The sequence below is a fragment of the Eublepharis macularius genome, chromosome 13, assembly GCF_028583425.1.
Source record: "Eublepharis macularius isolate TG4126 chromosome 13, MPM_Emac_v1.0, whole genome shotgun sequence".
Lineage (NCBI taxonomy): Eukaryota > Metazoa > Chordata > Lepidosauria > Squamata > Eublepharidae > Eublepharis > Eublepharis macularius.
In genome coordinates this window covers 44966098-44977989 of record NC_072802.1, presented here as the reverse complement: position 1 = coordinate 44977989, position 11892 = coordinate 44966098, and the positions used below count along the sequence as shown (strand labels likewise).

General features: G+C 49.5%; 1 protein-coding gene across 1 annotated transcript in view; it reads left to right on the top strand.

The window, feature by feature from the left end:
- The first annotated feature begins 282 nt into the window (after positions 1 to 282).
- Positions 283 to 11892, top strand: part of SHROOM4 (shroom family member 4) — a 33220-nt gene continuing 21610 nt past the window's right edge. Inside the window, exon 1 of the mRNA XM_054996080.1 lies at positions 283 to 478. Coding sequence (XP_054852055.1) covers positions 308 to 478 — 171 coding nt within the window. The 5' untranslated portion in view covers positions 283 to 307. The remainder of the gene's footprint in view (positions 479 to 11892) is intronic.

Genomic DNA, 11892 nt, shown 5'->3' with positions numbered 1-11892 from the left:
CCAGATTATAATTTACGCAAAGCGGAGTTGCCGTCGGAAAACCCGCTCTTTCGCCACGGTTTGGCCACGTCAGGCCGGGACCTGAAAGGGCGGCTCAGGGGCTGCAACGGGAGCTTCCTCGGAGGTAGAGGCCGGCGCTGCCTAGCAGCGAGGCACGCCAGCCAGGCCGGCTCCGCCCGCCTCTGCCTGCCCCACCCACCGCGGCCGCCCCGCCCCGCCCCTCCTGCGAGCCGCCCTCGTCCATTGATGCCGAGCGGCAGTCCATCTGGGCCGGCCCGCCGCGCGCGAAGGGCTGCGGGATGGTGCCATGGCGCGGCCGGCCGGGGAGGAGGCGCAGTCGCGGCGGCGGGAGAGCCCGACAGCCAGCCGGCTGCTGGTCTCCTTCCAGTACGTGCACGTGCAGCTGGGGGGCGGCGCGCCCTGGGGCTTCACTCTGCGCGGCGGGCTGGAGCACGGCGAGCCCCTCATCGTCTCCAAGGTGAGAGGCCCGCGCCGCGCTTCCCGGGCCCGTCGCTCGCCACGCGGGGCTGCCCTGCTGGCGCACTCCGAGGCTGTGCAGGGTGCCGCCGCCGCCGCCGCGTCGCCTTGCGCGCTCTCACGCCGCCGCCATTTGGTTGGGTCTCCCGGAGTTTCGAGTTTGGGCCGGAGTTCGGCCTGGCTCAGAATGGTCGGGGTGCGGGGGGGGGGCGTTGCAAGCAGGGGGGCAGCCCGTTGCAGACTTGCGGAGCCCTGCGGGCGTGGGGAGGGCTTGCTGGCGGGACGATCGCCTTCGCTCAAGGATTGCGTCCGCCCCTCGCCGGGCATCTTGTCCTAGCGTCTGTGGCTTGGTCAGCTGTAGAGTGGAAGTCACCATCCAGCCGGGCTTCTGGGCCTCTTGGGCATCTCTGAGGACGGGGGTCACTTATGCTTAGTCTTAGAACTCTGAGCTGGAGCTGAAATGGGAGTCAAACTACCAGTCTGTTTACTTGGGCATTGCCTGCCATAACTGGCAGCGACTGCCCTGCAGAGGAAGATAATATACCTTCCAACCTGAGACCCTTTAAGTGGCAATGCCTGGGAAGAACCATCTGCTGCCCTGAGCCCAGACTCGCCATTAGTTAAAACGGGAGTAGCAGATGAAACTTAGCAGTTACCTTGCCTAAAAAGTAGCAAGCCTCGTTTCCTTATGAGCATAAAGCACCCTCGCCCCTGGTGCGCCCCAGTGCCAGGGAGGGACTTGGTGCCATATATCTTTTTTCCTTATGGTAGTTGATGCATTCTTTCCAGTGCCAGCCTCTGCTAGAGATGTCTTTTGGGCTGGACTTGCTCTGCTGCCGGAATGGGGCTTCCTGCTTATCTCAGCTTGGTGATTGAAATCAAACTCAGCTGTGGCTTGGAGACTGGCCGGTGCAAGAGGAAGGTGCTTAGCACAGGCAGAATCAGAAGGATGTTGAAAGGGGCATGGAGGAGGTCAAGAACTCAGCAGTCTGTGGTGGGTTGCAAATGGGACCGCTGGGTTTGAACAGGAAGGCAACCTCTCAAAGGTCTGCCGTCTTCCTGTGCCTGGGCTCCTGCTTCCCATCATGGCATTAGGCTCTAGCTGTTTGAGACTGGGTGCCTGGTAGTTTCTGTGGGTGGCATGGTATCATCTTTCCAAGGGGCAGGCAACATGCACACACGACTTGGACTATATACAGGAGCCGCTAGGTCATGCATGGGCTTTCTCAGTGGCAGGTCCAGTGTTCTGGAATGGCCTCCTTGAGTAGGTGCAGCGGCTACATCTAGGAAGGCATGCAAGACTGTTCTGTTTCAGAAGGCATTTTCGGGAAAGCAAATTGTTCCAGCGGATTTAGCTTTCTGCGCGCGTTTTAAATCTGTGGATTTTTTAAAAAATGTTAATAGACTTTTTGAGTCCTTAACAACTTGTGGTTGCATTGTTAGTTGCCTTGAGTCTAAGAAAATAAGACAGGGTTCACATATTTTAATTAATTAGCTAAATTTCTCAGTTTGGCTGGTGGTGTTGAAGAATTCCCTGAGTTAAAAAAGAGTTCCTGGGACACATCTCCTCCCCCTCCCCTTTAGCTGGCAAAGGCGGCTTCACACCTCTGTCTATTGAGTGATTGGTGTAACGGGTGAGTAATCCAAGCTTGGCAAAGCATCTGGTGAGTTTTGAGCAGCAAGAAGATTTTGAGCCCCAACGTATTTTTTACCCTAGAAAAAAGATTGTGGGGGAAGGAATGAAGTTGCCAGACTGTTGCATATATACTTGCGTAGGAGGGGGAGGCTTCAGCATGGGGTAGGTCTGGACCCTGGCTATCCATTTCTCCTTCTCTTCCTCCTCTGGCCCGATGAAGCTCAGCCAGTTGCGTCTCTTGGGGAAGTATTTTGACAGTGTTAGAATGAGGAAGGGGTGGAAATGCCTTACAGTTGCCTGGAAAGGCCATAGATGAGACCCCGCCTGCCTGTGTTTGGCAGTGGAGACAGAGGTGAGGTAGCTTTGCTGGCACAGATCATGCACTGGCATGTTGAGTCTCCCATGGATGGTCCCTAAACCCCTGGCCCTGGGGCTGCTGTGTAAGCTTTGATTGGTGGTTTCTTTTTTGCCTGGCCCTGGGAGCTTCCCTTGCCCCAAACTTGGTTTCAGGCCTGCTGCTTCCCTGGTTTAGATTTGGTTCTTGTGAAAGAGGCTTTGTGCTGCACTTCACCCTTTCTCTCCTTCCCCCCCTTAAAACATTTCCTGAAGTGTTGGTTTACCCAGTCTGTATTTGTTTTAAATCTCCACAGAAACTCCTTCCTGACCAGTAGGAGAAACTAATAACCAAGTGTTGTGATAGTGTGTGGATTTCTGAAGGCACCAAGAGTTCTTGCTGAGACGAATGGGGAAGGGTCTGCAGTTCCAGAAAGGACTCTCCCAAGCTTAGCAGTGAGGCACTTTCTGCTTTCCTTTGCTCCCTCTTCTTACTTTTCACAAGGCTTTTCTTTCCGGCATTGTCTGGTTCAGTAGCTGATAACCCACAGTGGGGCCCTGTAGAGCAGGCTGACCCTGTCCGTTGTAAGCCCAGGCATGTCCACCAACCCTCTTGGTTATACAGTATTAGGGGGTGACCCGTCCTGTCTTGCGTTCCTGGGGTGATGGATGTCGCATCTCCCACTCTGCTGCAAAAGCTCCCTTTGAGGTTCAAGGCCTTCCACATGGAGCTTTTCTATCCATTATAAAAGGCTGTGTAAGAATTCTAGAAGACAGGCTGCAATGAAACAACAGCTGTGGTATTTGATCAGCGATGGCTACATGCATTTGCAAGGAAGGTCTTAAAGCCTGGTGGCAGAGTGCCTCCTTTGCAGGCACAACGTTCCAGGTTCGATCCCCAATGTTCCCAAGTATCTTTCCAAGGGAGAGCTGCTGTGAGTTAGAACAAATACTGCTGGGCAGCTTTCTGTCTTCAGATTAGTTATCAAGGGAGCAGTTTTATTTTTATTTTATTTATGCCATTTATAGTTCATCTTTCTCATGTGTATGTATGTAAGGGAGAGAACTAACCCTTAACTATAAGGATGGGCCTTGGGAGAGGAGGATAGAAATGTTCTGTCTTTATCTTAAAAAAAGAAAAGAAAATACATGCATATGCTTTTCAGTGTACTTGCAGATTCGAAAACATGAAACATACTTGATCTTAATTTAAATAGTCAAATAACGGTGATTTTTGCAGTAGTCAAAAGCCGTCCACAGACATTCTCTTACCCACTTCTCCCAGTTATGGACTAACCTCCTCTCAGACTATCAAAGGACACTGTTTCTCACCGACTACTAGGGTGGGTGGGTGGGCAGAAGGGCTACACGGGATGGGGGGAGGATGTGCTGCAGTGCCAGCCTGAGCCTACTGGAGGTGCTAACACAATCTCCCCCGTCCCAATTCACTGTTGGTTCGACTGACTGATAGGGAGATTGTGTGAAAGTAGCTGGAAAGAGTGCAGAGTAGTTAGGGGTGCTGGTGGTATTGCAACCTGCCCCAGTTGATGAAGGCCCACCCCTGCATGCTTTTTCATGCTGTTACATGAATCTGTAAGTGAAATAAACTTAGGCTGGCAAAACTGTGCTCCTGGGGGCAGCACTAATCATCTGTAGATGCTACTGACCCGCTTGCTGGACGGTACAGCCCAGGGTGGGTGGCCGTGCCAGGAGAGTCGGCTGGGTGCTGAGCAGGCAGGCCAGCAGGCAGTGAATCATTAACTGTCCTTGTTCCTTTGCTGCCAGCACCGGCACTTGGTTCTTGGGCTTGAAGCAAGGCCACTCCCCTGGGTGGAATGCCTTGTTGATGCCAGGGCTGGATTGGTCCCTGCGGGAGGAGAAGAAAGGAGAAGATTTCAGATGTGTGGAGGATGGCTTTCGTGATGCATTCTCTCATTTCCTCTGGTCTCTAGGCATCCATGTCGCAACTGCTTCAGGGTCTGCTTGCGTTGACTCGTTCTGAGATGGCTTTGTGTGCTTCAATAGCCACTTGCCAGATTCTACCTTGTAGCTGTAGCATTGAGGGTGACTTGTGGGGGGCATGCCAAGAAGTACTACTGTTTGTTTGATTTGGTCAGCCTGGGCCAGGAGTCAATGCAGCAGGCCTCCCTCTGCCCCCCTGGCTGTGGGCTGCTGAAATAGTTGTAAGAAGTGGCTTCTGCTGTTCGCTGTGGTCACTTCCACATAGCGATGTTTGTCCGTGTCCCTTCCATTGCCGCTATGAATATGAGACAGCTGTGGCTTGGCTTCTTCCACACAGAAATGCTCCACGAAGCTTTATTGCCATTGTGGATTCAGAGGTGATTGCAGCAGCAGCAGCAACGGGATGGCCACACAGTCGTTTTCCTTGCTCTTTCTTTGCCTCTGCCCCCCCCCCCCCCCGTTGCTGCCGCCACCAATCCTCCTGGCACCACCAGAGGATTTTGGAGTGGGGTGATTTTTTTTAAACGATGGTGATTGACCTATGGCGATAGTGCTTTAACTGTATTTTTTTAAAGCCTGAAAAATCTCTGGTTAATGGGTGGGGGGATGAAAGCCACAGGGGTCTGAGGCAGGGAAAATGGCGCCTATGTGGCCAAGAGATGTAAAAATGTGCAGCTTCCCTTCTGCACAGCATGCAGCAGTCCTTTGACTGTGATTTCCCAAAAAAATCGGACCAAACCAGGTTTGGAAAAAAATCACACCACTGCAGGGGGTGGATGGGTGGGTAACAGGGCATGGAAGCAGGACAAAAAAAGGAACAACGGTAATGAGTGTTGTTGTAAGGAAGCTACATTGTAGCAAAACATCTGCAAGGAAGATGCAGTTGGCGAGTAATGTGAGTCACCTCTGGAAGTGAACGGAGCTGAAGTTTAGCCCTGGAACCTCTCTCTCTCTCTTAAGAAATGAAGCTCAGGATGCAAACTGCTTTGCCTGTGCTGGAGGTTGTCTTCAGCATGTAACTGCCCAGCAATGGCTGGCTGTTCGCTCTGAGCTTGGCTTGTTTCTTCATGGAGGCATGACAGCTGATTCATTGGACAGGCACTGCACTATAGCAGTTAGTTGGACTAGGATTTCAGATAACTGGGTTCAAGTCCCTGCTCTGCTCTGAAGTGCATTGGGTGACCTTGGGCTAGTTGCACATTCCTACTTCACAAAGTTGTGAGAATAAAAAGTGAAGGTGAGGGAGACCCATATACCTCCCTGGGCTACTTGAAGGAAGAGGGGGGTAAAACGCATAGGCCTGCTGAGCCAGGGTGGTGTCTAAAATTAAACTCCAGATTTACATCTCCTAAATATCTGGATTTCTTTGCATGCTATTTTTCTTTTAAGCCTAAACCATCTGTCCAAAGATTGGTATGCTTGTAAAAAGACATTACCAACATCTTGGCTAGGGCTGCAGGCTCCCAAATATGATCAGAATTCCCTTCTCCTCCACATAGCTTCCTTTCTATGTTTCCCTACGCCTCAATCCTTTTTGTTTTGCTTGCAAGAGAAATTCCAAGCTTTCTGCAACTTGCTGATCAGTGTTGGGTTAATGATATAGCTGATGCAAACTTGAACAACTTCCTTGGATTTTGTATGTGCAAACGAAGGGCATGGGCTTTGGGGAGAGGTGGGTGTGCCTGGGTTCCCTCTCAGTGGGGTTGAAAAAGGAAGCCCCTCTTTTGGCTTCTTTGACAGGGTGGGATGGCAAGGACAGCGAGCATCTTCCTTGCCCTCTTGTGGCAAAGTCACCAGCGGCCGAAGCAAGAACAAGGGCCTCTTTGTGCCATAATTAGCCTTCAGCCCATGAACTCCCTTTTTTGTGCTCTCAGGCCTAGCCCTGCCCTCTTTCCTCCCTACTCCCTCCTGGATGCTGGGGTCTGATGTTGTGCCAAAAGACATACGGCTCCTCCTTTCTCCAAATTGCCATGCCTAGCCTTCCCCATTTTGGTAGTCAGAGAACCCTGCCCAACAGGCACGAGATCCAAAACGCAACTTCCTTCCTCCCACCCCCTTGTAATCTTGTGTGTCAGCAGTGGCCACAGGACATGCTCTGAACTTTCTCTGAAGACTGGACAATTTGCTCAGGTCCTGCAAGCTGGTGGCTGGACTGCCTTTCCCCACTCCAGCGGCAATGATCTGCTTCTCGGACCTGTTGCATTTATCTCTTAAACTATTTCTAATTTGCTGAGCAGCTCACAAATTGTCTAAAGCATACAAATCTGTTACAAGGCAGAAGAAGAAGATAGAGAAACAAATAGATTACAGTCCAAAAAATATAAGAGGATACAGCTAGGCTAATTCTCCCATCTGCAAATAGTGCATTTTTCCGCTGCTGCTCGGGCAAGGGAGTTCCATAAATGGGGTACCATGAAAAGGCTTTGCTCAGCTCACATCTGACACAGAAAGCACGCTCAGCACGGCACTGAGGAAGATCTTCAATCCTGTGTAGTCTTATACAGGAAAATGTGGTCCTTGACGTACTCTGGGCCTGCACAGTTTAGCATTTCAGAGGTCAAAAACAGCACTTGAATTGGGCCCAGACACCACTTAGAAGCCAGTACAGATGGTGCTACTCTGGCATAATCAGCTCTGTCACAACTGACTACCTTGGAAATGAGTTGGTGCTGTTGGACCCGGATCTTGCTCTGCAGTTTCTAAATATTCTTCAAATGCAGCCCCTCATAGCGCACGTTACTGACACAGGTATGAGTACCTGCCCACTGATGAATGTGGGGGTTCCCATGATGACGTGGTCTTCTGGTCTGAAGAGAGCAAATCATAACTGAGGGAAGGTCTCTTGCCTTGATTTGGTGCCACCTTGAAGGATCTTGGAGGCTGAGTCTATACTGCCGCCTCCACTTGCCTCTCACCTCTGGTGTGAAGAGCAGCTGCTGGCAAGCAGCACTGTGCTCCAGAAAGTGGGGAGGAGACAGCGCTTCCTCCCACAGCAGGGAGTCTGTGGGTTCCATCCAGCTGCCAGGCCAGCTGTTTCCTGTGGGGAGGGGCACGTGTCTGCTTATCTTCTTGCAGCTTAATGTGGCAGAGCAGGAGGAAAAGCCGGACAATGGTGATGAATCTCTTTGCCTTGGTGATCTCTTCCTAGAAAGGATTTCACGGTCCTCCTTGTTGGTTCACTAAAATCCTCCCAGCCTCAGATCTTTTAAGGCGCCATGGCATGTTGCGGTTGTCCTCACCTTCACAATTCCAGGCAATGTGAAACTCCAGATTTTGCAACCACTGCCTGAAGATGTTAATTAAATGCATGCATACATTCAGCCCCCCAGAGGCACATCTGTCCCTGTCTGTAGGCATCAGTTGGATCGATCCCCTGTAGCTAATGTGGCAGAAGGCTCCATTTTTAAAGCTTCCACTTTTGCTCCCTCCATTATGGCTCACTGAAGGCTAAGAAAAGTATCCTGATTTCCCTGCCTTGGGCTGGGCTGAGAGAGGTTGAAAGTCCTGGTCTTAGCCTCCATGGGTTTTGATGTGCCCTGTTGCACATCTGCTATTAAGATAGGTCAGAGGAATCCATACAGCCCAGCTTTTGAGGGAGTTTTTTGGTTTCACTGGGGCAATGCTGTGTGGTCTTGAGAGTCTTCTTTCCCCAAAATCAGAAAGAGTCCAGTAGCACCTTTAAGACTAACCAACTTTATTGTAGCATAAGCTTTCAAGAATCACAGTTCTCTTCGTCAGATCTGACGAAGAGAACTGTGATTCTCGAAAGCTTATGCTACAATAAAGGTGGTTAGTCTTAAAGGTACTACTGGACTCTTTTTGATTTTGCTACTACAGACTAACACGGCTAACTCCTGCATTTTCTTTCCCCAAGAAGTTGATTGATGACTCTCTGCCATCTTCAAGTTTTCCTTGTGGAGTTGGAATTACAACTGGCCTATAGCACTTCAGGGCTAGAAGCATCACAACATGTAGCTTAACTCGTTTAAAATATCCCCTCCCTAAACACATGAATTGCTGCTTTATCACTGCCCTTCACCTAAAGCTCAGTGTCGATCCTGTATGTGCCCAGCATGCTCAGTGAGCCTCCTTGGCAATTTTGGGCCGCAACGTCTCTGTCTCCAAAGCTGTCCCGTTCTTTCTCATTTATTTTTTGAAACCCGGCTGTTCTACATATCTTCTTGTTGAAGGGGTTTTGGAGCCCATTTTCTAATTGATGTTCTTGGCACTGCATCTAATTAGTAATTGTGCTATGTGATTCCCAGACTCCCCAGATAGGTGGAGTGTCTAGACACTATGCCCCTGCTGCCTCCCTCTTGCTTGGGCTCAGTGCCACAGAAAGATGAACTGGGTTTTGGCCTCTTACACCTGGGCTGTCAAGTGCTCTGGCTTTTCTGTTGCTGGCCTGCCACACCCCACTTATTCTGGGCCTCTTGTGCTGTGTGCAGGACCCCCCCCCCATCTGGGTTCCTACAGCAGGCGAGGTTTCTTGGGCTCACTTTGCAAGCTGTTTGCGGCTCTTGGAAACTGGAGACGTTGCCAGGCAGATGCAGGGATGCAGGCAGCTGAGTTTCCCATTGTAGATAAGCTTGGATGGGAAAAGAGCACAGGATTGGGGCCAGAACTTTTGATAAACTTCCGAAGAACCCTATAGTTTGAAAACCACTGGCATTCGCTTGCAGGACTAGGGCTTTAGAGACATACATACAGTCTCCACATCCAGTGTGCTTATAGTCCAGGCCTGCTGTTTGCTCCACCCCGGCAAACTCCAAGCTCCCTATTGCCTCCAGCTGGGATTTGAGGAATGAGAGCCTCTCTTCTTGCTCTGAATGTGCCAGGCCCTCCAACTGTGTGCTGGCCGTCCCCATCTGGACTCTATTTCCGAAATGCGGCTGAGATGCGCGGGATGCAGACCCGGAGTTTAGAGCAGAGGATTGTTTGTTTTCTTTCAGATCTGAGCTCAGCCCCTCGCGGCATTTGGAGAGAATGTGCTGATTTTGTACATAACTGAGCTCTGTGTATTTGGAGTTGCAGTAGACATGTTGGGAGATCCAGGAGTGGAGTGGGGGGGAACTGGCAGTGGCTAAATGGGAAGGGGGAGTCCTGGAAAGGGAAGATTGGGAAAGGTTGAGAAATGCATCCCTTTCCTTTCTACCTTCTGAGGGCACTCAAGCGTGTGTTCCTCTTTCTGCAGTTGAATTCCCTCAAACAGTGATTAGACTTCTTGCCAGCAAAGCAGAGTTGGGTCCCCATCAGAATTTGAACGAAGTACCCTGCCTTTCGTCAAGGCTAGTTTATGGCATATCACTTTGCATTTAGATTGTAATTTTAAAAAAAAATCATAAAGGCATTCTAATTTGGGGGAAGAGCGAAGGTGCTGATTTCCCAGCAGTATTTGAGGGTAAGGGAAAGTCTGCCCCCCCCCCAGTCTTGCAAATAGCCACATTAAGGTGTATAGGTAAGAATCTCTTCTAGGTATTCAGACAGGAAGTGCTTGTAATAGATTTGGGACTTTTCATTCAGGACCGCAGTAGGAGGGTGAGCAGTTCTTGTGGACTAGTGACTTTGGCCTTAGTTGCAAGGTTGATCTACCCAACTACTAAAGCTTGCTTTAAAATCTGGAACTGGATTTTAGCTGCATCAAACTGAGTGTTTCTTCTTTTCCTGCAAGCAACAATTCTAATGGACTTAGATGCAGAGCAAAAGTACTTTGGTTAAGAAGCATCACCAATTCCACTGCAAATTGTACAGCAGGGATGACAGATTTCTGCACTCAACCCCCCCCCCCCCTGCATATGTATCTGTATGTGATTAACATAACTTTGGAGTTTTTAAACAGAATTAAAATTGAGGGCACAAGTCCCTAGCTGCTGGAGTTCATTTGCTGGTTTTAATGCTAGGTATTTCATGGTGTCACTAAGCCTCTAGAACTGGCCACTCTCAAGATGTTTCGAATTAATTCTGAGTGGCAGAGGGTTTTCCATATACATTTATTTAAAATTGTATCTCATCCTGTCATTTTAAGTTTGTCGTCAGTTAAGATTCCAACATTAAGAAAAGCAGAGGGGGCTTGGGGTGGGAAAAGAGAATTTAGTAATCTTAACCATTTATTTTAGCTCTTTCCAAGGGAATGGTAGAACTTAAAGTGTTGGAGTGGCTGTCCTTCAGCAGCTGCCTTTTGTGACGTAGCGACATCCACTCTGTCTGCAGCTGTGGTGACCCAGCAGAGGATCTGTGGAGCAGTGGGGAAAAGCAGCTTTAAAAGTAGAGACTCGTGGGTTTTTTTTAAAAAAAGGAGTCTTAGTAGAATTGTGATGAGAAGCCCCTCAGTGACTGACAATCTCCTTACTGCCACATGTGGTAAAAGCCCTGAGGTGTTACATCCTGAACATTGTTTCCTTTTGCCTGAGCCATGCATCATCCAAGTCAAAGATTTGGATCTCAGTTCTTCCCAGAATTTGATCTTCCCATTCCTGCCTTGGCAGGCCTTTTCCATAATGGGGATTCCCAAACTTTGTACAGGATAATTTGTTCTTTGTCTGAGACCTGGGGGTGGTTTCATTCCCCGGGAGGTGGGTGGGTTCTCCTCCTCCTCTCCATTTGGACAAAGCTCACATTACTTTGCCCTGCCACTCAACTACTTATTAAATCCTGCCCTCTCGTCCAGAAGAGGTTGGAGCCAATCTTGGTTTGAAATCTTGACACAGCCTAGACTGGCATCTTGTTTTCTTCCATTGCTTTGAGAAAGTTTCTCAACTTTCATGATTCCAGGATTGGCTCTGAGAGGCAATTCATGCAGCTGCTTCGAGATCCAGTTGGGTTTTTTTGCATATTCAAAAATATTTTTTGTTACAATGCCCTACTTTGGGAGCTTGCTTGAGGAAGGGAGCTACCCCACCAACTCTTTTCTAGGGTGGCCTGCCTTGGGGTTTGCTTAAAAAGACTCTTCCCCATTGTGTTAAGCCACTCTCTTTTGTGCATGGGCAGTCAGGGCTTTTTTTCTGGGAAAAGAGTTGGTGGAACTCAGTGGGTTGCCCTTGGAGAAAATGGACACATGGCTGGTGGCCCCACCCCCTGATCTCCAGACAGAGGGGAGTTTAGATTGCCCTCCGAAGGCAATCTAAACTCCCCTCTGTCAGGAGATCAGGGGGCGGGGCCACCAGCCATGTGACCATTTTCAAGAGGTTCCGGAACTCTGTTCCTCCTGAAAAAAACCTGGAAGCAGTAAATGCTCAACACTTGTCACAGCTGTGGGAGTATCTTAGTTGGATGTTTGTTTATTTATTTACTTTATTTATAACCCGCCTTTCTTGCTGAGACTCAAGGCAGATTATACAGTGTAAGACAAACAATGCAGTCAAATGGCACCAACAGTGCAATAGGTCTAAGATTATAAAAATTAGAAACAATGCAGCCCCCCACCCCAGTTATCACAGATGATATGTTGTAAACAGTGCAAAAATGGAATTATGAAAGCAGACAGC